This window comes from Mauremys mutica, chromosome 3 (assembly GCF_020497125.1).
Source record: "Mauremys mutica isolate MM-2020 ecotype Southern chromosome 3, ASM2049712v1, whole genome shotgun sequence".
NCBI lineage: Eukaryota > Metazoa > Chordata > Testudines > Geoemydidae > Mauremys > Mauremys mutica.
The window spans coordinates 135,385,199-135,408,782 of NC_059074.1; the positions used below are offsets into that span (position 1 = coordinate 135,385,199).

At 39.1% G+C, this 23,584-nt stretch overlaps 1 protein-coding gene across 1 annotated transcript in view; it reads left to right on the forward strand.

Annotated features, from left to right (window-relative positions):
- RYR2 (ryanodine receptor 2) overlaps positions 1-23,584 on the forward strand; it is a gene marked incomplete at its 5' end in the record, with an annotated part of 534,914 nt that overhangs the window by 269,510 nt on the left and 241,820 nt on the right. The window contains 9 exons of the mRNA XM_045010317.1: positions 175-261; positions 2,621-2,847; positions 4,821-5,622; positions 8,551-8,751; positions 9,801-9,906; positions 13,737-13,880; positions 14,598-14,871; positions 22,046-22,160; positions 22,944-23,076. Of these exons, the coding sequence (XP_044866252.1) occupies positions 175-261; positions 2,621-2,847; positions 4,821-5,622; positions 8,551-8,751; positions 9,801-9,906; positions 13,737-13,880; positions 14,598-14,871; positions 22,046-22,160; positions 22,944-23,076 (2,089 nt within the window). The remainder of the gene's footprint in view (positions 1-174; positions 262-2,620; positions 2,848-4,820; positions 5,623-8,550; positions 8,752-9,800; positions 9,907-13,736; positions 13,881-14,597; positions 14,872-22,045; positions 22,161-22,943; positions 23,077-23,584) is intronic.

Below are 23,584 nucleotides of genomic sequence, written 5' to 3' on the forward strand. Positions count from 1 at the left end.
GTTATCGCCTTTGATGCGATTGTAATCTTCTCGCTCTTCTGAACCCCAATTATGATCTTCTAGAGTTTCACGCAGTAGTTTCAGGCTATAAGCAGTTGACACAAGTGATAGATTTCTTAGCATTGATAGCATTTTGCTATCTTCAGTTACTGTGTATTTCTGTTTGTGATTCAGGTTGAACCAAGTACTAAGTTATTTCCTGCAGTATTTGCACAAGCTACAAGCCCCAATGTTTTCCAGTTTGAGTTGGGAAGGATCAAGGTAAATAAGACCACACTTACTCGTTTCTCTATAAGCTTAATTGTTATATCAGATAACATCCAATTATTGCTCTTTTGTTAAATTAAGTATGTTTCTGGTCTTGGGGATATTTTTGTTGGTGCAATTGTATAGTATGACATTTTATAAGGCACATATTTTGGTTCTTGCCTGCAAGTAGGCTTGGAAATTTGATCTTATGGCACAGGATAAAACAATTTTGATAAGATTGCATCTGAGAACTTAAATATTTCCAAACTGTAAATGCAATATTTCTTTCTTATGCTTGTCACCCTTCATGCTGTATGTCATGCAATGAATAAAATGACTAGGTCAATTTTAAAGTATGCACTATTTATTCATTAGATCGTATCATCTATTGAATCATCTAATTTATTCATTAGATCTGAAGCCATCACATATGTGGTAGGAACATATAAGGTAGTCACAGCTAAAATAAATGCGAACATTGTGGAAGAATCTCATCCCTTTGTGATAAGATTCTAAAATCACATGTTCCTGCAGTGTGAATGCATGGGGTGCTATTCACATTGTGAAAGGGACTCTGTGCTCATTTTATCTGTCACTACTGCAAATTTAGTCAATTTCTATAACTTCCATTATTTCACTCCCCAAACCTGATTATATTTTGTCATTCTGTAGTAAAGAACAGTTTATGATGATTATATACATATTTGTATCACAAAAGTTACTGTGTGTATTAGCTGAATTTAATGATTTGGGATATTTAGTGCTGGATTGAGGCCATGTTTACACTTACAAGCTAACAATGGCACAGCTGTACCAATACAACTGTGCTGCTGTAAGAGTGCTCTTGTAGCCGCTTTATGCTGATGGGAGGGAGCTTTCCCATCAACATAATAAAACCAGTTCAACAAGCTCTGTTGGTGGGAGAGCATTTTTTCACACCCCAGAGTGACAAAAGTTTGGCCGACATAGGTGTTAGCGTAGACATGGCCTGAGTCTCCAGGCTTACTCTGAGGCAGCATGTTGCTGTGCCTTCTCAGGAGGAGCATCAGGAGCAAATTGTGTCTTGGAGAGGCACGATTTTTCTTCCATCTTTTCTTTTGTTGCAGGGAGTAATTTAATAAAATACTGTTGGCGATGTAGCATACTCCATATCTGTCTGCTCAGCCAGCTCCTCTAACTGGTGTAATGCCATGTCCATTCTCTGCCCATATACTTGTAGCTGGATGTATAGGTTGTGCAGCCCCTGCTATCTCTCCCGTCCCATGCTCAGAGGCACGATCTGGGCATGTCCTAGGTGGCTGGGCAGGGAATGGTAGAGGCCTTACTGCCCTGTGTATCTATAGAGGACCAGAGCTGAATTTAGCCTTCAGTGCCTGTTTTTCTGAAGCTCAAAATGCCTTTATTAAGGCCTTGGTTTGGCTTTAATAATGAGCAACAATCAGCAACAAATCTTGAGAAGTGATTTTTTTGTAATAGAAGAGAGTGCCAAGCCTTCTTGGAGAAGGAACTGCCACTTATGTGTTTTTACAGCCGAAGGGGGCCCTGATCCTGACCCAGACCTCTATCTTATCACAATATAAACAATTAGTATTGGTAGTATAAATAATATATCAAAAACCAATACAATTTGAATGTACAATTATATAGGTAAAAAAAGGTGAGGATTTTCATTTTTAAATATATCCAATGCACTGATGTCTGTTTTAGCTCTGAGTCAATTTATATGTATGGGATACTGTGTGGTCTCATGAAAAGGGTTGCAGCCTAGAAGAACTAGCACAGAGTTTTTAAGGAAGCCTCTAAATCCTATTCTTCATGTTGAAATTAGCTTCTTCTGAATTAGGAGGAGGACATAATAAATAATTTGTGATGGTAGCGATGGGAGTACAATTTTTGGTCTCAATGCCAGGGAAAACCCTTACTCTTACAAACTGGGCCATGGGATCATTAATGTCCCTAGAGAAGTGATTGGGCTTCAGTTTTCAAGGATTCACCCAAACTGCCTGCTTCTAGCAAATTTGAATTGCACAGAACTTGAACCCTGCCTTGGAGGAATGAAAGGCTGAGGTTTCAGAGGGGGTGAAAGATTACTGGCTTTCATATCTGTGGTTTCAAGGCAGCTAGATACTGAACCTCTAAGACATCCCCTTAGGCAAGCTCTATTAAGTGTTTTATGTTTTGCTTTGAGAGCCAGCAGTCCCCAGCCTGTTTTGTGGGAGCTGCATAAAATGCGACATTCCTACCATACTATGCTTGTTTCATTGCATTGATTTCATATCTGTTTGTAGCACATTTGTCTTGCGTATTATCATACAGCGCATTGTCCTATAGTGATTATAAAACTGACTGTCTCCTCTCTTGCTGTCTCCAGAATGTAATGCCATTGTCTGCTGGCTTGTTCAAAAGCGAGCATAAAAACCCAGTCCCTCAATGCCCTCCCCGTCTCCATGTCCAGTTTTTGACCCATGTGCTGTGGAGCAGAATGCCAAACCACTTTCTGAAGGTTGATATCTCACGGGTCAGTGAACGTCAAGGCTGGATGGTACAGTGCTTGGATCCTTTGCAGTTCATGTCTCTCCATATCCCAGAAGAGAACAGGTTGGCTTTGTTTGTATGTATAAATTGAATGCGAGTAGGTGTGGGTTTATGGGATCAGACAAGTAGCAAGAAAATAGTCTGCTAGATAGTTCCCTTTCTCTCTTGCATGTGTATAATATATATAAATACAAATAATATATTAGGACTTAGAAAAGAACCCCTTCTTGTGGGCTGCATTTAAATTCAATTAGTGAATTATTAACTGGGTCACATAAATATCATCACTGGTTTTATTAAACTGTTACTAGTCATGTTCAACAACAAGAGATCTCTTGAATTAAAGAGACATTGCCAATTAGCATTTATGACAGATTTGGGGCTTTTCTCCTCAGGGAGAAGCACGTGCTTCTTTGGATGCCAGCACTACATAGAGATGCAGACAATGCATGCCTGATTTTGTTTTGTATATTATTTTGCTGAGAGGGGAAATATGTACAAAGCTGATGGTAACATCTTGAAACTAATCCTTACAAAGTATTAGATAGGTCAGAAGGGAGGGAGCCTTAGTTGTATCTTATGAATGTGTACAATGTCTTTCGGTGTTTTTTGTAGTCTAGTAATTTACTTGAATTTTTGTGTTAGCAATAATCAAACAACTCTGACATGTTGTGTGCTTTAAGGCTCTTCAAAACCCAATCTTGGTAGAATAAACCGACTGTTTTGATTATGTTTTACATATATTATCTTCAGACCTGTGCATGGGATATGAGGAGAGTGAGAATTAGTGCATTGTGGTCCCTAGTGAAAAACCTAAATAGCCTGTGCAGCTTGAGAATATTTGTTAAAAAAATGTTGTGGGCAAATCCTGCTCCTCCTTCCAGGGCTATGAAGGGCCTCAGAGGGAGTGGAACTGACTTGGTTCCACAGCACAGGAAGCAGGTCTGGTGTTGGGGAGCTGGAGAGTAGCAGACACACCCCGTGTGTGCCAGAGAGGCTAGCTCAGATACCAATCAAGTTTGAGGAGGGGCATGCTGGCAGCCTCTGTGCATGCCTGACTCCTTGGTCTTGGCACTGAGAGGCGGATTTAGCCCTAAAAGTGATCAGCTTGTATTATGATCTGATCTCACTTTTTAAAATGTACAGATCAGAGCACGAGGTATTCATGAACTAGATGGTTTTGAAATCTCCATTGCTGCTGTTGTTTCAAAGCTGAAAGACTCTGCAAGACTGTTACTCAACTCCAATGCATATAGGTTTTATTTGTTTTTGTTTTTTAAAAGAAGGAAATTGAAAGCAATGTTAAAAAAAGACCCCAAAACCCTGCATTTATGTTATGAAAAGCCCCAACATTACTTTTTGTAAAAGTGAGCTTTTACAAAACTTGTGACCAATAGAAGAATTTCCATGGTTTTATTAATGTTAAATTCTAAAGGAAACATTTAAATAAAACCTCAAAACAAATGTAATACATTCCCCTGCAGTATTTGTGACCCAAATATTGCATCATTGTGCTAATGTATAAGAACCTGAAAGTGAAATTGCCTAGAATATTACAGTAATGATGATGAGAAACCAAAAGTGAAAATGAGTCGTCTATTTTCATTGTCCAACCTGAAATGAAAAGTAAATAAGTAGCATGAATAGTGAAAATTTAAATTTGAATGTTGTCTTTATGTTCTCAATTATCTAAATTGTTTTTTCTAATCTAAATCTAAAGGGAAATTTGTTTTAAATGAATCAGCCTGATCTGGCTCCCACTGAAGACTATTGGAGTTTTTTGAAGTGATAGTTTTTATTCAGTCTAAACAATTTCAAGGCTTGGGTCATGATTTTTAAGCCGTCCATTGTCTATAAAATTGCAAGTTTAATTATTTGAAAGCCAGGAAGTCAAAAAGTCAAGATCCAGAGCAATGGCTAATTTGCCCATGTTGCACAATTGTAGAATTCTGAATAACTTTTTTGCTTTTTGAGTCCTATGTTCCTAGCTACTGCACTGATGTGGAACTTCCTCTATTTTCCCTTCTTCTCTACAGGTCTATAGATATTTTAGAACTGACAGAACAGGAAGAATTGCTGAAATTTCACTATCATACTCTCCGATTGTATTCAGCTGTTTGTGCTCTAGGGAACAACCGGGTGGCACATGCTATGTGCAGCCATGTGGATGAATCTCAGCTTCTCTATGGCATTGAGAATAAGTATATGCCAGGCTTACTTCGCACAGGCTATTATGACTTACTCATTGATATCCACCTCAACACCTACGCCACAGCCAGGTTAATGATGAATAATGAATTTATTGTTCCAATGACGGATGAGACCAAGAGCATTACTCTGTTCCCTGATGAGAACAAAAAACATGGCCTCCCTGGTATAGGACTCAGCACCTCACTGCGACCTAGAATCCAGTTCTCCTCTCCCAGTTTTGTAAGCATTAGCAGTGAGTGCTATCAATTTAGCCCTGAATTTCCTCTGGATATCTTAAAGGCCAAAACTATAGAGATGCTGACAGAGGCTGTTCAAGAGGGCAACCTCCATGTCAGAGATCCAGTAGGGGGTACTACAGAGTTTCTGTTTGTCCCTCTCATCAAGCTTTTTTACACCCTGCTAATCATGGGAGTCTTCCATAATGGGGATTTGAAACACATCTTACAGCTGATTGAGCCCAGCGTTTTCAAGGAAGGCATGAGCCAGGAGGATGAGAGTGAAGTGCCAGAGAAGGAGTTGAGTACAGAGGATCTAAAGCCAGAAGGAGGAGAGGAAGAAGTCAAAGGGGGACGGGTGCTGAAGGAAGGTCTTCTTCAAATGAAACTTCCTGAACCAGTAAAATTACAGGTAATGACCGAGACAGTATAAGTGGCTGTTCGTATATTTCATAGAATCATAGAACTTAAGATCAGAAGGGACCATTATGATCATCTAGTCTGACCTCCCGCAAGATGCAGGCCACAAAAGCTGACCCACCCACTCCTGAAATAATTCCCTCCCTTGACTCAGATGTTGAAGTCCCCAAATCCTGATTTAAAGACTTCAAGTAGCAGATAATCCTCCAGCAAGCGACCCCTGCCCCATGCTGCGGAGGAAGGCGAAAAACCTCCAGGGCCACTGCCAATCTACCCTGGAGGAAATTCCTTCCCAACCCCAAATATGGCAATCAGCTGAACCCCGAGCATGCGGGCAAGACTCTCGAGCCAGACACTCAGGAAAAAGACTTTCAATATCCCAACATTGACCCTCGGTACTAATTACCAGTGGTGGCACGTTGTTGACCTATTGACTAAATCACGTTATCCTATCAAACCATTCCCTCCATAAACTTATCAAGCTTAATCTTAAAGCCATTTCAGACTTCCTTCTTCCTTTCAGTCAAATATTTCAAGGAACACAGCAGTCTTGCAGCATATTTCAAGCCACACACTCTTTTTTGCAGGCACATGGGCATGTTTAGTGCTTTTTTACATTGTGTTTTAAAAATATAATTACTATTGATGATATAACAGTAGCCTTGGTAGATGTTGTGAGACGTGTTTTGAACCAAATCTGACATAAATAAAACAGAATTAGGTAGGAAATATCTTCTGAATAAAAAAATAAAATCATCGTTTTATAAGTTTAGAAGCAGCGACTTCTATATAATTTATTACATTTTCCTTTCAACTTTCTTTGGAGAATTGTGGCTATTAGTAGATAACCAAGTGAGAGCAGCTTCTAAGAGCTATTTTCATCCTGGCTATTACATAGTTGAGTAGTGACTGGCCGGGTGTGGGGAGTTAGGCACAAGGAGACCCAAATGGGGCATGGGAGAGGTTGGGCTAAGGACTTGTCTACATGGAGCTTATTCAGGAACAGCCAGGCATTTGGCCATTTTTGGTGCCCGCTGGAGCGACCAAGCCCAAAAAAAAAATCTGGCCAATCAGAGCAGAGAGAAAAAACCGACCAACCAAATAACAACAACAACAAAAGGCTGAACGAGCACTGGAATAGTAGCAGACATAGTCATTCTGCCTCTACATGCCCAGAAGTTGCGGGAGTCATTTTGTCAGTTTAGGCAGAATGCCTCCCATTGTTGCCCTGAAACCATGTGACTGTGCAATACCCTTTTCTATAAGCTGTCTTAAATGGCACAATGTAGTTTCTAGGATGAAATTTACCCCTGAGCAGAGAGAGAGCATAAGGCCTAGGTACCAATTACATCACTGGAAGCCATCAAATTAGATTAATTGGGATGTAAGTGGTGCATAGGCTTTGATCTGGGTGACCTCACCTTTAATGAATAAGAGATGGATGTGATTATTTTATAAAGAAAGATAAAGGAATTATATAGCCTGGCTCTTGTAAGTAATAACTTTAAGAGGGGCAAAGAGTTGAAGGGTATAAACATCGAGGAAGCATGCTACAGGAAATCTAACAAAGGGGAATGGAATGAAATGAATGAATAAAAGGAACATATAAGCTCAGTATGGTATAAGAAAAGACTTTAACAGACAAATTTGGTTGACTGTTGAGTGGCCTCCCAAGGGAAGTACAGTAGAACCTCAGAGTTACGAACACCAGAGTTATGAACTGATCAGTCAACCACACAGCTCATTTGGACCAGAAGTACACAACCTGGCAGTAGCAGAGACAAACAACAAAACCAAACACAATACTGTGTTAAACATAAACTACTAAAAAAATAAAGGGAAACAGCATTTTTCTTCTGCATAATAAAGTATCAAAGTTGTATTAAGTCAGTGTTCAGTTGTAAACTTCTGAAAGAACAACCATAAGGTTTTGTTCAGAGTTATGAACAACCTCAATTCTCAAGGTGTTTGTAACTCTGAGGTTTACTATAATGGAGATATTTAAAAAGAGAGTTTAGAAGTAGAATTGACAACTCAGTAGAAAAAATATTACAAAGTATAATCCTGTAGTGTCAGAGGATGCACTGGGTGATAAAATAAATCTTTACTATAACAATTGCTTGTGAAGCTGTGTTATAGTGTGTTCACTTCTTCCTATAAATCTACTGTGCTATCAGCAAAAAATGTTACATAAAGACAGCAGGATTTTCAACAGTTTTGGCATGATCTCTCACTTGCGCTGTACACACTCTCTCCCAAAACAAAAAACGAGAGGGTGCCGATGAAACATTTAACCAAATACAAGAAAACAGACATGTAAGTTGCACTCTTTCATTTGAGCTGCCCTGTGGTTATTAGTTGGGCCTAAGGGGGATCTTTACTGGTAGTAAACCATGGAGTTAAACTGCTAATAAAATGGTATTATTATTATTAGCCATCAGCCTAGCAACAACTGTGTTATTTGGTCAGAATTAACTTCTAAAAGGGGCTAATTTAATAGGGCATTCTGCAGCTTCTGGGTACAAATGCAAAATGCACTGGAAATAGAGGCTAAGAGCGTGGGCCCAAACAGTCATTTAGTGCATGGCACTGTAGATTCACACCTCAGCTTGCTGTGCACTAAATTGCTGTATAGACAAGTCTAAATCTATATTATTATTTTTTTTACTCTAGCACAATTCCCATGTCCTTGTATATGTTTCTGAGGCAGAAGGATCTCCTGCAGATGGCAATTTATAAGACCTAATACTAACTCAAGCGTGACTGTATCGCAGATTACCGTCAATCCATCTGATAGCAGATTCTGCCTTATCACTTGGAGTCTACAGTATCCACACTCAGTTATATGTTAACAGAATATGTGGAGAATATTTTAAAAGTTTGTCTACTTTTTGTTGCCCTTTTTCTGGTGTTTTCTCAGATGTGTTACCTACTCCAGTACCTCTGTGACTGCCAGATACGTCACCGAATAGAAGCCATTGTAGCATTTTCTGATGATTTTGTGGCTAAGCTTCAAGAGAATCAGCGATTCCGATATAATGAAGTTATGCAGGCCTTAAACATGTCTGCCGCACTGACAGCCAGGAAAACAAAAGAGTTTCGGTCTCCGCCTCAAGAGCAGGTACCACTTAAAATGGGCAGTTATTCTTTTACTAGTCTGTGGGCGTGGTAGAGAAGCCAAAGCAGGGATGTAGGATCCCAGCCCAGTCAGAGTGCTATGTCCTAACATTCAAATTTTCATTCGGTTCTCACCCTTCTCTATGCTGGTAAATCAAGTATTTAAACTTACATGATGTACAACATTCAGTGCAGTCAAGGATAGGTCATGTTTAACATTGTGTCAGTCAGCTGGTTGTGGTTAGCCCTAAGGTCCACACTAGGGATAATCATGACATGACATCACGGGATGTGATGTTAAACTTGATAGTCTTTATCTACACTGAGTAATATGTTGTGTTCATTAATATGTATTCGATAACGTTGTCTAGTGCCGTGTAATTTCCCAGTGTAGACAAGCTTTTAGAGTACAGCCTTGCCTGCTCTTATGTCTATGTATACAATGACATTATAGAAAAGTAGGCAGTTCTCAGATGAGGTTCTGCAGTAATAATAAAACTTAGCATAGACATACGTTTCTGGATTTCAGAATGCTTTATAAACATTCATTAAATCTTACAACACCCTTTTAAACCTATTTTAAACATAGAGAAACTGATATTCAGAGAGATTAAGTGATTTGACCAAGGTGACACAGCTAATTAGTGGCAGAGTTGGAAACAGAACCCCGGGGTCCTGACTCCTAGCCTTTGCTCTAGCCACCAGTTCACACTGATGCTCATTTATTACCTTTTTTACCTACTCTACTTAAATGCCTGATTTTTTCCTCTTCAGAAATCATAGTTCTTCTGGTATTTGTGTATTTCAGTTTACCTAAAGAATTTCTATAATTGTTTTAAAATTTATTTGCACATATTTATGGAGATAATGAGCAAAAAAAATGCAGTATTTGCATATTAACTGTAAACCTTGTGGATACTTTATTGGTCTTCAAAGTACATATTTGGATTCCAGGCATCCTTGGCTTTACATATTCCCTTCTAGCCTACTGCAAAGTGTTCAAAAAGATGCTCCCAAAGCTTTAAACTTTCTTTTGTGTTCTTTCTTTTTAAGATTAACATGCTTCTGAATTTTAAGGATGATAAAAGTGATTGTCCTTGCTCTGAAGAAATTAGAGATCAACTCTTGGAGTTCCATGAGGACTTAATGACACATTGTGGTAAACCTTGTTTTTGAACGTTTTTGTCTCTGAAATTGTATTAGCCAGATTCAATAACTTTAGCAAAACCAAGCGACCCATTAAATTATGTCAGCAACAGGTGGCTAGATAATACACAAGGGGGTGTGGATTCCTCAGTCATTATAATACAAGTGCACCCTCTCATCTGATCAGAAGACAAGAAAACACGTTACATTTTATTCGACAAGAGGAAATTTCATTCCTCTCGTACAAGCGCCAGATAAATGGAACTTGTGTGGTGGTACTCTGAGGTTAGCGAATGAAGTCTAGCTCCCCTCGGTATTGGGAAGCTCTGTAGCTCTTCAGTAATATTCTGGGGCTAGAATAGCAACTATTGCTCCTCTTTTCCCCCAGTACCATAGGTAAACTGCTCCCATTCACCAATAGGTGAATTTCACTCTATCAAAATAAGTATGGTCCTATTAACCACAATAAAATGGCTGATGGACTTCAGCTGTTCCAGTTCTCTAAACACAAATGAAAATTAAAAATGAACATGCTAAAAAAAACATGCTAGTTCACTTTCTAAAACTTTGAGGCTTGGAGTTTTGTTGAAGACAGATAGGAAAAATGGTGCTTAAGCTCAGTCCAGATATTTTTGTTACAATAATTACATGAAATGCAAGAGTCTCTTTGGTGTCAAAATGTTGAACATTGTAAGAAAATAAAGTAAATGCAAAGAAACCAAAACAGAAACAAAATATTTTTTTAAATGTTAAACATGCATCTGTGGACAGTGCAGATCCAGTTAAGAAGTTTTCTGTTTAAATTTGGCTTCAGTGTCCTAGAGATTGATAAGACAAAGCTGTAGATAATCACCACTTCTCTATTTAAAGTTATTTATGCCCTCTTCCTCTGTAAATCACAAGAAAACAGGAAAATGTAGCTGCTCAATTTGTAAAAGGAATCAGCAGTTGACAACCAGCAGAGGGAGGTGGCAGTTGAGCTGTTCCACATTTAAATTCTCCCCGCTCATCCCCCGCATGGAGAAAGTTGGAGCTGAGTCATGTGATTTTTTTTTCTCTAACTCAGGCCCTGATCCTGGAAGGGGTCCCTAACTCAGGCCTTCAGACTTGTCTAGAACCCAATTGATTATTTTGCCTTGAGTTCCTTCCGGGTTTGCATCTTAAACAGGAGGGACCTTCTAGGACTCTTACTGTTATTATGACATTTCAAATTAAATATTTCAATTTTAAATGGAAAAGACAAGCTACAAAAAAATGAAAGCGCTGTGCAGAAGCCAGTGAGAAGAGAGATTATAGGAGGGCAGAATACAGGGATTTATATAGTCAAAAGGAAACAAACAGATTATGCAACTCTAGGTTGTAGATGACTGGCTAATGATGACTGTCAGCCAGTCATAATTTGAGGATTCATATGTTCTGTATTGGTTAAGAACTAATCATTTTGATATTCTGCAAATCAGACATATGGAACTGGCATTTTTTCCATCAATAACTATAGAGTGTTCCTGTACTCTAAATGGATTAGACAATTCAGTTACATTATTGTTAATTGGTGGAAATTGCTTTGATTTTAAATAATCAGATTGCAATTGCCATACAAGCTGCTGGCCCTGTGGACAGCTTGAGCAGTGGCCAGTGGGGCTGGCCCCAGGGTCCCCTCAGGGCAGCAACCTCCTAGGGGTTCCCCAGAGCACTAGCCCCCAGCTAAGATTTAGTCAGGGGTATTTATAGCACAAGTCATGGACAGGTGACTTTTGCTAAAAAATACCCATGACTTAATTGTAGTCTTATCAATGACCAATGCATTAACATTTTCCATACGGTGAAATGCAATAAAACAGCCTGTAAAGGGAATAGATCACATCCTACATAAGGATTAATGGAAAAAAGGCAAATAAATGTTAGAAACAACCCAACTTCTTTATCAAAAATACCAAAGGAGCAAGCGGAATGATCTAATGTAAGGCAGAATCATGCTGTAAAAGTGACCATCATATTTTTAAAAAGTTGAATAATTCTGAATTTGAAAGAAATACTAAATGGCATTTTAGAATCATAGAATCATAGAATTCAAGATCAGAAGGGACCATTATGATAATCTAATCTGACCTCCTGCAAAATGCAGGCCACATAAGCCAATCCACCCACTCCTTAAGCAAGCGACCCCTGCCCCATGCTTCGGAGGAAGGCGAAAAACCTCCAGGGCCACTGCCAATCTACCCTGGAGGAAAATTCCTTCCCGACCCCAAATATGGCGGTCAGCTGAACCCTGAGCATGTGGGCAAGACTCTCCAGCTATACCCTCTGGAAAAAGGCTAACAATATCCTATCATTGACCCATTGTACTAATTACCAATGTGGCACTTAATTGACCTATTGACTAAGCCCGTTATCCTATCATACCATCCCCTCCATAAACTTATCCAGCTTAATCTTAAAGTCATGGAGGTCCTTCGCCCCCACTGTTTCCCTCGGTAGGCTGTTCCAGAATTGCACTCCTCTGATGGTTAGAAACCTTCGTCTAATTTCAAGCCTAAATTTCCTGACTGACAATTTGTATCCATTTGTCCTCGTGTCCACATTAGCACTGAGCTGAAATAATTCCTCTCCTTCCCTGGTATTTATCCCTCTGATATATTTAAAGAGTGCAATCATATCTCCTCTTATCCTTCTTTTGGTTAAGGAAAACAAACCGAGCTCCTCAAGTCTCCTTTCATACGACAGGCTTTCCATTCCTCGGATCGTTCTAGTGGCCCTTCTTTGTACCCATTCCAGTTTGAGTTCATCCTTCTTAAACATGGGAGACCAAAACTGCACACAATACTCCAAATGAGGTCTCACCAACGCCTTATATAACGGGACTAGCGCCTCCTTATCTCTACTAGAAATACCTCGCCTAATGCATCCCAAGACCGCATTAGCTTTTTTAACGGCCACATCACATTGCCTACTCATAGTCATCCTACGATCAACCAGGACTCCTAGGTCCTTCTCCTCCTCCGTTACTTCCAACTGGTGCATCCCCAGCTTATAACTAAAGTTCTTGTTAGTCATCCCTAAATGCATAACCTTACACTTCTCACTATTGAATTTCATTCTGTTACTAATACACCAGTTTAATACACTAATACATCCAAATCTCCCTGGAGGATATCCCGATCCTTTTCCGAATTGGCAATACCTCCCAACTTTGTGTCATCTTGAACTCATATAGTCGTAACATTTTAATATTAGTTATGAGCCTGAACCAAACCCTTAGGTTTCAATGACAGTATTTTAGATGAAACCATAAAAATGAAAAACAAATCTTGCATCAAATCAACATATTTTGGATTTTCACACCTTGGTTTTCCTAATAAGCTGCCTGTCACATGTGCCAGGATATAATGAATGGAGTTACTTGCTCATACTTACTCATTGAAAAATAAATTAACAGCCATGCCAATACTCTCACTTCTATAATGCCTTTCCACTGAGGATCTCAAAATACTTTACAAACCTCAGTCAAGTGTCACGAAATCCCCTGGGATGCAGGCATGATCCCATTTTGCAGATGGGGAAACTAAAGTGCACACAAGCTAAGAGACTGACCCGCAGTCACACAGTGAATAAATGACAGAAGCAGACTGTAACTACAGGATTCCTAGCTCCCAGTCCTCTACTCCAACCTTTAAACTGATATAACACTTTTGAAGCAGTACTGTGTATTTGTTCGTTTGTAGTACACTTGGCTAACAGAGCAGAACAAAATCAGTTTGGTTATATTTTCACATTTGGACACTGAGCACAGCTCTCCTCTGTTTAATTGTACTTTTTTAGTGATTTAATATTTGTTGCTTTCAGGAATTGAATTAGATGAAGATGGAACCCTGGATGGAAACAGTGATTTAACCATTAGAGGTCGCCTCATGTACCTAGTAGAAAAAGTCACATATTTAAAGAAGAAACAAAATGAGAAACCAGTTGATAATGATGCTAAGAAGCCCTGTAAGTAAAATTAAATTAAAGTCCAGTGTAGTCCTGGTCTGAAGGGGAAGGGGGTGGAAAGTTCTGGCAGCTCCATATGTGTTGTGTGTCAGAGGAAGTTAGATTTTAAGGGAAGCGTCTGTGTGTACCTTTTATCTTATGGCTTGAACTCAAAGCAGGTTAACTGAAGTTTTTGGTATGTACAATATTGGTTATTCAATGGGATCTTTACTTCAGCCCAAGTATTGTCTGAAATGTCAGCCAAAACACTTATATTTTTTTAAATAAGAGATATGTATCTCTGTATCCTAAATTAATGGTCCAATAAACAGCAGCTGACAATGGTGATACTACACCATAAAAAATAATAATAAAATCTCATGCTTTCAAAACTCATGGAAAAAGTATCTGGAAGTGGAGCTGGCCACTGCTGTACAGTCACTCTCCAGTGAGGATCCAGTATATCTTCATGCTCTTTTACACTGTCATATGCAGTAGTGATATCTATAATTTTAAAGCTAGCTTCTTGCAGCAAAATATTACTACTTGTTTTTCCTCTAATGGCATATTTTCCACTTGACACAATGTATTACATTGTACCTCAGCCTGTTAAGAAAACAAGAATAGTTTTTTTTCTAGATTGTGCTAATTCTAATATGCTGCATAATGCATTCAAAGATACTGTTAGAAACATGAGAAATTAATTCTGATTTTTTTTCATTCTTCACTCTTTTTTAGCCACTCTTCAGCAATTGATTTCAGAGACCATGGTACGCTGGGCTCAGGAGTCAGTAATAGAGGATCCGGAGTTAGTGAGGGCCATGTTTGTATTGCTGCATCGGCAGTATGATGGTATCGGTGGTCTGGTTAGAAGCTTACCAAAGACCTACACCATAAATGGTGTATCAGTGGAAGATACAATCAACCTCTTGGCATCCCTGGGCCAGATCCGTTCCTTGCTCAGTGTCAGAATGGGCAAGGAGGAAGAGAAGCTTATGATTCGTGGATTGGGGTAAATCACTGGAGTACAGTAACATTTGATTGACAGATCTCTTACTTTTCCAGTTATTTGTCTCATTGTTATCACTTGGGTTAAGCATATTGTTTGACTATAAATATGTCTGTCTGGTTTAAGGAGACTAAAAAGGAAGTTTTGGGTTGCGATAGGAGCTTCAGTAGTTCTAAGATCTAGGCTTTGAAACATTGTTAACAAAGATGTCTTTTGAATAGTAGTAAACTGCACTATAAGGTCTTATCTTTTTGGAAAATTCATAGAGGGGAGAAGCAAAAGTGAAGAGCTTTAAAGTCCTACAGTAATTTATCAGTCAACTTCACTTTAAAGGATACAATCAGGATCAGCATTTAGACCTTTCTATAAATTGAAGGGATAGAGGCTGCATACGCATATAAATAGCCCAGCCATCAGTAAAGGTCACCCTGGGACTTTCAACACCAAAAGCCAGAGGTTCCATCCACTTGAGTTTAAGGAGAATACATTTATTTCTGAGATGCTAATGGGCTTTGTAGTTGCTGGAACCAGCTACCAGGAGAGTCATGATTGCACTCAGACCCCAGTGTATTCCATAAATCTTCTAACTGCCAGCACAAATTCATGTTTCTGAATTCACTAGAAGGGAAAAATTGGATTTTCCACTTCTTTTATTGTTGCTTGAGGCAGTGTTTTCTGTCCTCTTAAGCAGCATAGCCCCGAATGCTATGTAATGGCCATTAGTTGTGTAGGAGAACAAGAAAGAAGTTTTTACCCAGCCTTAATCCCCACACTGATTCCTCTACCAGTCCCATAGCTTGCGCACTATTAGACCTTGCACCTAGCAGAGCACACCTAGAAGGCACATCCAAAACTAGTCCCTTTTTATGTTCCCCCTCATGTTGACTATGGACCCAGAGCATTTTCAGTCCTGATTAAATAACCCCAACTTTATGTATGAAGTTTCACCATTGTTTTGACACATCAGGAACATTTTAGTTCCTCAGAAATGCCTTTGGTGGTAACTATTGAAATATATTTGACTTTTCAGTAGCAATTACACTCTGTACACATCTCTTAACTCTGATTCTGCATGATGAGCTGAGCATGCGCTGTACCTCACAGGAAGTGCTGGTCAGCTTGCCTCTTACATTTTCTCTCTTTTTATGTGGCTTCAAGCATTATATATTTGGTGGCATTATTTTATTACAATGTACTTTTATGAGCAGCAGTGATATTCCCTCCAGAGTATGACAGTCAGTGGAGAAGTATGGTCAAAAGTGATTTTAAATTAATGAGATATCATCTGTCTACTTGAATTAGGACTTCCCTACATTTTCTTCCACTGAAATTTGTAATTCTGTGTAAGTCTATTTATACTTGCATTTCATTATTCATAATGAAATCCTATAATATATATAAAATTTAATCATTTTAACTCTCGTAATGTAGCTAGTACTATTTTAATTATTTGAATTACCAAGTAAGCCACTAAAACTCTGACCTTTTCCCTGTAGGTATATGATTAATAACCATAGGGAGTCCTCAGATCTATTCCCCTCTGCCATAAGAGAAAAATGTGGCAGATCCAGGAATGCTTCTCAGGCCCAGATGCTGGAACTTGTAGGTATCATAAAAGCCACAGATCCAGGCACTCATCTGCTCCAAGCAGGCCTCCAGATCCAAGTAAGGTTGGAACTGGGGGATGCCTCATCTCGTTGTCAGTGATCTATGTGTCATTTTTGCCCCCTTTACCCTGGCAGTTCTCCTGTATCCATATGTTGTCCTGGTTCTGAACAAGACCTCATGGAGGCAGCATTCCATTCTCTATATTTGGTGTAGGGGTCTGATACTTTGCCCATCATCTTCTGGTACGAGCAGGCCATGATCTCCTCTGACTCTTCCACCTACCTTTGTTTGAGGAGTCTCCTATGAGGGCCTATTGGGCTGCCCTTGGTGATCCCACCTCAAATGAAATCAGCTCAATTTTGAACTCTTATATTCTTGAAATGTTGTGTCTGACTTGTCTCAAACTCTTCAGAAAAGTTCTATCCTAGTACAAGTTTAAGCTTGTTACATATCTGATGGATTGGTTTAATGTTACCAAAACTCAGAGTATACATTTTCAAATTGCCCTAAACATTTTTTTCTATGTATCACCTTATATCCATTCTTAAATCCACACACACTGATAAGATAGCCCTTAAGTGATCTATTCTCATGTCAAAGAGCTCAAAGTACCCTGTCTTAACAGTTCCAGAGGTAACTGTGTGGCCATGTACATAGCACTTCTGTGGGATTGATAGATGGCTAGTATTTAACTAAACTACGCAATTGAAAACCAGAGATAATAGTTTAATTGATTCATGAAGTCAACACTTGCAGAGTGCATACTAGCTGCTCACTGAAAAGAAAGCAATGCATCAATTATTGTAAGTGCAGTGACCAATTACATTTTATCTCAAATAAATATGAGGCAGATACATCATAGCTAGATGTTTAAAAGGAATAAGGAAAACAATTCCATTCATTATTTTCCACCAGTAAAGAAGATACAAATATGTTTCTGTTGTCTCTAACCATTCCTGTATCCAGGGAGTACAGCTAGTAGTAAAATAGCTTTTGACCATCTGAGAGCTCAGACCAAGATATTTGGCTTAATGAAAAGGCTGATGATATTTAATCTTTGCTCAAGCCTCACTTTCATTCTCATAAGTGTGTCAAGTGTTGTGAGGAATGCAGTGTCAATTATCTTTCTCTTACTGTGGATAAATGGGAGGATTGCTCAATCATATTTAAAGTCAAAATTTTCTTGTTCATCATAATAGAGAGACAAGGGGATGGGGTAATATATTCTATTGGATCAACTTCGGTTGGTGAAAGAGACAAGCTTTTGAGCTCTTCTTCAGGTCTTTTTCATCATAACGTTATTTCACAAAATACTGCAGAGTCTTTCTGAGGTGTCACACTTTAGAATATGCTCAGTAATTATGCCAAGTATTGTAAGAGCTATGCTTTCAAAGAGCCTGTGTTCTTGATACCACTGGCCAGTCCTTGAAGTTTCTTAGGTAATAATTGGAGATATAGCAATCTCCTAGAACTGAAAGGGACCTTGAAAGGTCATTGAGTCCAGCCCCCTGCCTTCACTAGCAGGACCAATTTTTGCCCCAGATCCCTAAGTGGCCCCTTCAAGGATTGAACTCACAACCCTGAGTTTAGCAGGCCAATGCTCAAACCACTGAGCTATCCCTCTTACATGTTCAGGACTACTCAGGTCCCAATAAAGGAGGAAAATCTAAGCCACGATGTGGTGTAGCGATAGAAGAGTCTATGGCTACTCAGAGGAGTAAGCAAGTTAAGATCCTTGAACACAGCCAAGCCAGCCTGCCTGTGGCCTCCCTGAAAGATTTGCTTTGCCCCTCTTTTCTGACAGGTCATGGCCCATGGCACACACAGTAGGTGCAGGGAGTGGCACATAGCATGAGCAGCTTTCCTGGGTTGAGATTCCTGGTACAGATCCCATAGTTACTTTGACCTGAAGGCTTGTCTGGGGAACAGGAAGAGGGAGCACCTAAGTCATTAGGGGCTATTAGAGTTGAGCACTACCAGTAATGACACAGTTGTCAGCTACGCTACAGAGATTATGTAGTGTGGCTGATGCATCTGGTTTATGAGATTTTAGTGTTCATGTTTTCAAGCTTTTCTTCACAACCATTTTTTAACTAAAGCTGAATTACATAATCAAATAACTCCAGGAGCAGAAGCTAAAAGAGCAACAACAAATATCACAAGACACAATATTATCAGGAGAATTAACAATACTGTTGCCTCATTTATAATTATCTAGTTATTTTCCCTCTGACCTGAGGCACATTGCTTTCAAATTTATTTCTAGGTTGTGTATAATTTGAAGGCTTGCTACAGCTTTTAAATTGTAATTACTTTAAAAAATATTCATGTTTATTAGACATCTCCATCTTTATGTAAAATAATATTGTCACCATAATTTTCAAAATTGGTGCCCATGTTTAAAGCTGCACAGCTGAAATGCAGTAGAAAGGAAAGAATGTGCTCTTGAGCAGTAATTCACTTAGGTTAACATTTATTGGAAAAACAGTAAAGTTCTTATGATTATTGTTCTTTATGTGGCTAATACTTGAAGACAAGAGGATAACTGGAACTAAAGACATGTCTACACTGCCCTGAAGTTAGAGCTATTGGGGGTGTGAATAGCACTGTAACTCCTGTGTGTGGCTGCTGCAGGCATGAACTGAAAGGTTCCTATTTTGCATCAGTGTAGTCCTGTTTGAAGAGGACTGCGTCAATGTGAACTAGGAACCTTTTTGTTCATGCCTGCAGCAGCCACACGGGAATGTTACAGCACAGTACTTTGGTGTGTACTGCTATTCACATCTCTGTAGTCCAAACTTTGAGGCAGTGTAGATGTGTTGTAAATTCTCTTTGCTACCCAGACTCTAAGACGCATGGAGATGTAACAGGCACATTTCTACAGTACCAGTACTGCTAGTGCTGTTATTTGGGACAATGTTTGCAAAGGTGCATTCTGCTACTGGAAAAAAAAATCCTTAACTTCTGTCATGTATACTACAATCTTTTAATTAGACAGAATGAATCTTAGAAACTCTGACTGCAGAATAATTGTTATTTAATGGATAATTGAAGCTTACATTGTCACATCACTTTGGGTTCCATTTTCCATTCTTTACTCAGGCTGAGCTCACAATGACTTCAGTGGGAGTAAGGACTGCAGGACTGGGCTTAGACTGGTTAATTTATTAATATCATTTACTCACAGCTCCTGTTTTGCTGCACTGTTTTCCTCTTTGTGGAAATCTTATTGCTATTCTGTGAGAGAACCATATTGGGCTTTTATTTCACTATGACTCTTATTTATTAACATCTTTTTTTTTTAATTAAAAAACATGTCTAGCAGTCTGACCAGTTTTATAGGGGTAATCCAGGATGTTATATTTATGAATTATCATATTGGTTACATCTATGTAAATTACTTAGTATACAGTACTAAGCAATATTTATGTGGCAGGAAAATAAATTAGAGTAAATATCAGATTTAGGCTTTAGTTAACTTAAAAAAAGGAGGTGGCACATGCCTGTGGGGTGGGAATGTTAGGGAAATGTTAGATTCACAGATTTCAAGGCCAGCAGGGACCATTATGATGATATAGTCTGACCTCCTACATGATACAGGCCATAGAACCTCACTCAATAATTCTTGCTTCAAGCCCATAACTTCTGTCTGAGCTAAAGCATATCTTTTAGACAGACATCCAGTGTTTAAATCAAGACTTCAATTGATGGAGAATCCACCATTTCCTTGGTCATGGCCCTCTAACCCTATAGATGTCCTAAAGCCATGAGGAAATGCTACTAATCCTGCGGCTTTTGTGAAAGGTGCTAGACCTTTGCACGACCCCTTGGGTATTTCCTCCACCCACTCAGAACCAAATGCCTGTCTGCCTGCCCCTTGGCCAATTTCCTTGTGGGTTTTATATGGAACGATGCTGCAGAGAATATCTCTCCTTGTCACCCCCTCTATGCCATCCAGTCACATTACCCCTCAGCCCATGGACTGTATGGTGTCCAGCAAGCAGTCAGAGGCTGGTGGAATGATGCCTCCTTGGCTCTACTTCCTTCGCCTTGACAGATTTTGGGCCATAAGAAAACCCTTCCTGCAATTTTTTTCACCTTCTTCAACACATAGTAAAGGGGATGGCATGATCCTGAGGACCAGACTAAATCCAATGCCACCCACCTTCTGCACTGTCGCGGCTTTTATAACTCTGACAAGATCTCCCAAATTGTTCAGTGTATGTGGTTGAAGAGGGAATCTTGAGCACCTGGTACGAAAGCCGCATGACATTTTTGCTGAACGCAGCCCTAGGAGTTCTGTTCTATCAGATTGCTATGTATGTAATTCAGGTGCACTGAATGCATGGACTGTATGAATGTGCTGAAATCCAGCTAACCTATTAGGAGATGAAAATGTCATTCCATCATCATGACGAGCTATTTTCCACTGTTTGTAGTAAGGCCTCTGTCAGAGTCTACCCTCACTTGAAACTGGGCGGTTTCAAAGTGAGGACCCGCATGTATTCCCCCACCCTAAAATCCTAGGGTAGGTCTCCCCTTTTGCTGCCACCACCCGGTCAATTTCGTGGGCCGGGACACCCCTGTTTCCCCCCTGTCTCCCTTCAAAGACACTCCCTGGGAACACAGATCAATTCACAGAGGAGGAACCTTCCCCCTCCCCCCTCTCTCTCTCTCCCAGCCACTCTGGAGAGATATACACTGATTCAACTCTGTGAATCACTGAGAGAGAGTGTCTCGGCCCCTTCCCCGATCCACAGTAGAAGGGATTTAATCAAATCTTTATAGAAAGAATTTATTAAAAGAAAAACAAGAAAATACAGAATCTCTATGAGTCCAAGCTGGACACTCATAGGGTATAACCTTGCTACGTTCTGGAGAGAATCCTCTCTCTTTCTCAGTACAACCAGTACAAGCAGAATTAAGAATAATCAATAACAAACACACAGAATTGCAAACATAGGATTATTAGATAAGGACACAAAGTATCTTTCTAATACTCACTATCTTGACTAGAAGAAATTAGTTCAGAAAGGTGGAAGCTGGTAGACTTGATTAAAACATCTGGACTCTTGTAATTCCAAACGGCCAAAGACAAAGACCCCCCCAAACAGAGGGAAAAGTTCCCTCCTAGGAGTTTCAAATTCTCTTCCCTGATTGGTCCTCAGGTCAGGTGCCCACCAGGTACTATGCTTTAACCCTTTACTAACTATTCATGACAGCCTCTAACTTGACTTATGATCTCTGCATCATGTGGCTTTGAAAACATTTCATGTTTGGTAATATACAGTGAAATAAGCATTCAACCCATCCTGCATTTTCTAGCATTCCATTAAATTACAAGGATTGAACTCAATCAATAAAATTCAATAAGTTCTAACACTTAACTTTATTTGTGCCCAGTCCTTCTGTCCCTGTGCAAACACTGGGGGTTATACCTAAGTAAGAACTGCAAGAGCAGGGCTGTTCTTCAGACTGGTAGTTGTGTGAGTATCATGTGACAGAGAAATTAATATATGTTCCCTGAACAGTTCATTTTAATCTCTTTTCTTATTATGTTTCTTTATAGAGACATCATGAATAATAAAGTGTTTTACCAACATCCTAATCTTATGAGGGCTCTAGGAATGCATGAGACTGTCATGGAAGTGATGGTAAATGTACTTGGCGGAGGAGAATCCAAGGTAAAGAATTTCAGTGGCAGAAGAGAGGGAATTTAGAATGTGGCGTTTTAAAGCTTTGATCCTGAAAGGTGCTCAGAAACTCATGGAAGTGCTGAGAGCCCTAAACTTCCATTCTTTTCCCATTGGCACAATATAGGGCCAAGTTCTTAGTGAGTAAAATCACCTTTTATAGAAAAAGTTGTATATCTTCTAATTATGATCCTAATAATATTACATTACAAGGATCCATTTTTGCTTGTGAATTTAAAATAGAATAAGAGCAGTACTGTATTCTCACATGGGAATGGAAGGACAGCCAAAAGCATTTATAGCCTACTGTATTTTATAGGTATTGGTTTCAAAGGACTCTTGATCTGCATGATATGTGGAAAAGATTCTTTATATATAAGCAATAGGTATATTTAGGGATTTCCAAAATGAAGAGGGTTTTAAAGTAAGACATTTTTCTGGAAACATCTGATTAGAGATGGCCGTAACATCAGGCTCTACTTCTGAACTTTCCCATACTTCAGTGTTTGAATCTAGGGTTTAGGTATGAATCCAGTTCTCTTTCTTGTTAAGGCCACAATCTGTGCAAATAAACTTAATGAACCATGCACTTGCTCAGAACCCCATTAATTTCAATGAGGTCTGCCCTTGGAAGATCATTTTGCAGGATTGATACCTAATTGTGTTTTTTAAAAAAATACCTGAAGACAAATATGTAAAAGGACCCAGCATACAATGATTTTTTTGGTGATTTTTATACATTTTTGCAGCTCTAACTTAATCTTGTTTGTCTAGGAAATCACCTTTCCTAAGATGGTGGCAAATTGCTGTCGTTTTCTATGTTATTTCTGCCGCATCAGCAGGCAGAATCAAAAGGCTATGTTTGATCATCTTAGTTACTTATTGGAAAACAGCAGTGTTGGGCTTGGTAAGTAGAAACATAAAATCTATCCTAAATTGTGTGTAAAATACAGTTTTAAACGTTTTCATTGATTTATAAGTTATGAACAAACAGAAAAACTGTACAAAAAACTCCAAACCCCATGTTTAAAACAGTCCTTCCCACAACATTCTGCTTGGCAGCATGATTTAAAAAAAAACAAACAAAACTTGGTTTCTATATTATTAATAGTGAAAAAGATCTTATGCAACTGTATTATTAAATGCAGAAAGCCCCATAAACAAACAGTGGCCCACCCTACATGAATTCAAAATTATGGACATAAATTTCAGCAAGAATATCATTTCATGCCTTTGAGTTGGATTGCACCTTATAATTACCCCTGTCCCCCATGTAAAGGGCAGTGTCTATTTGTGCTGCTCCAGGAGCTGAAGGTCTTTTACAGAATAGTTTAACTGTAAGAGTAACCGTTCAGTGCCTGCTTCCCCCTTTCTACAGAGATTTTCCTGGTACAGCTTTTCTCCCTATGCACGCA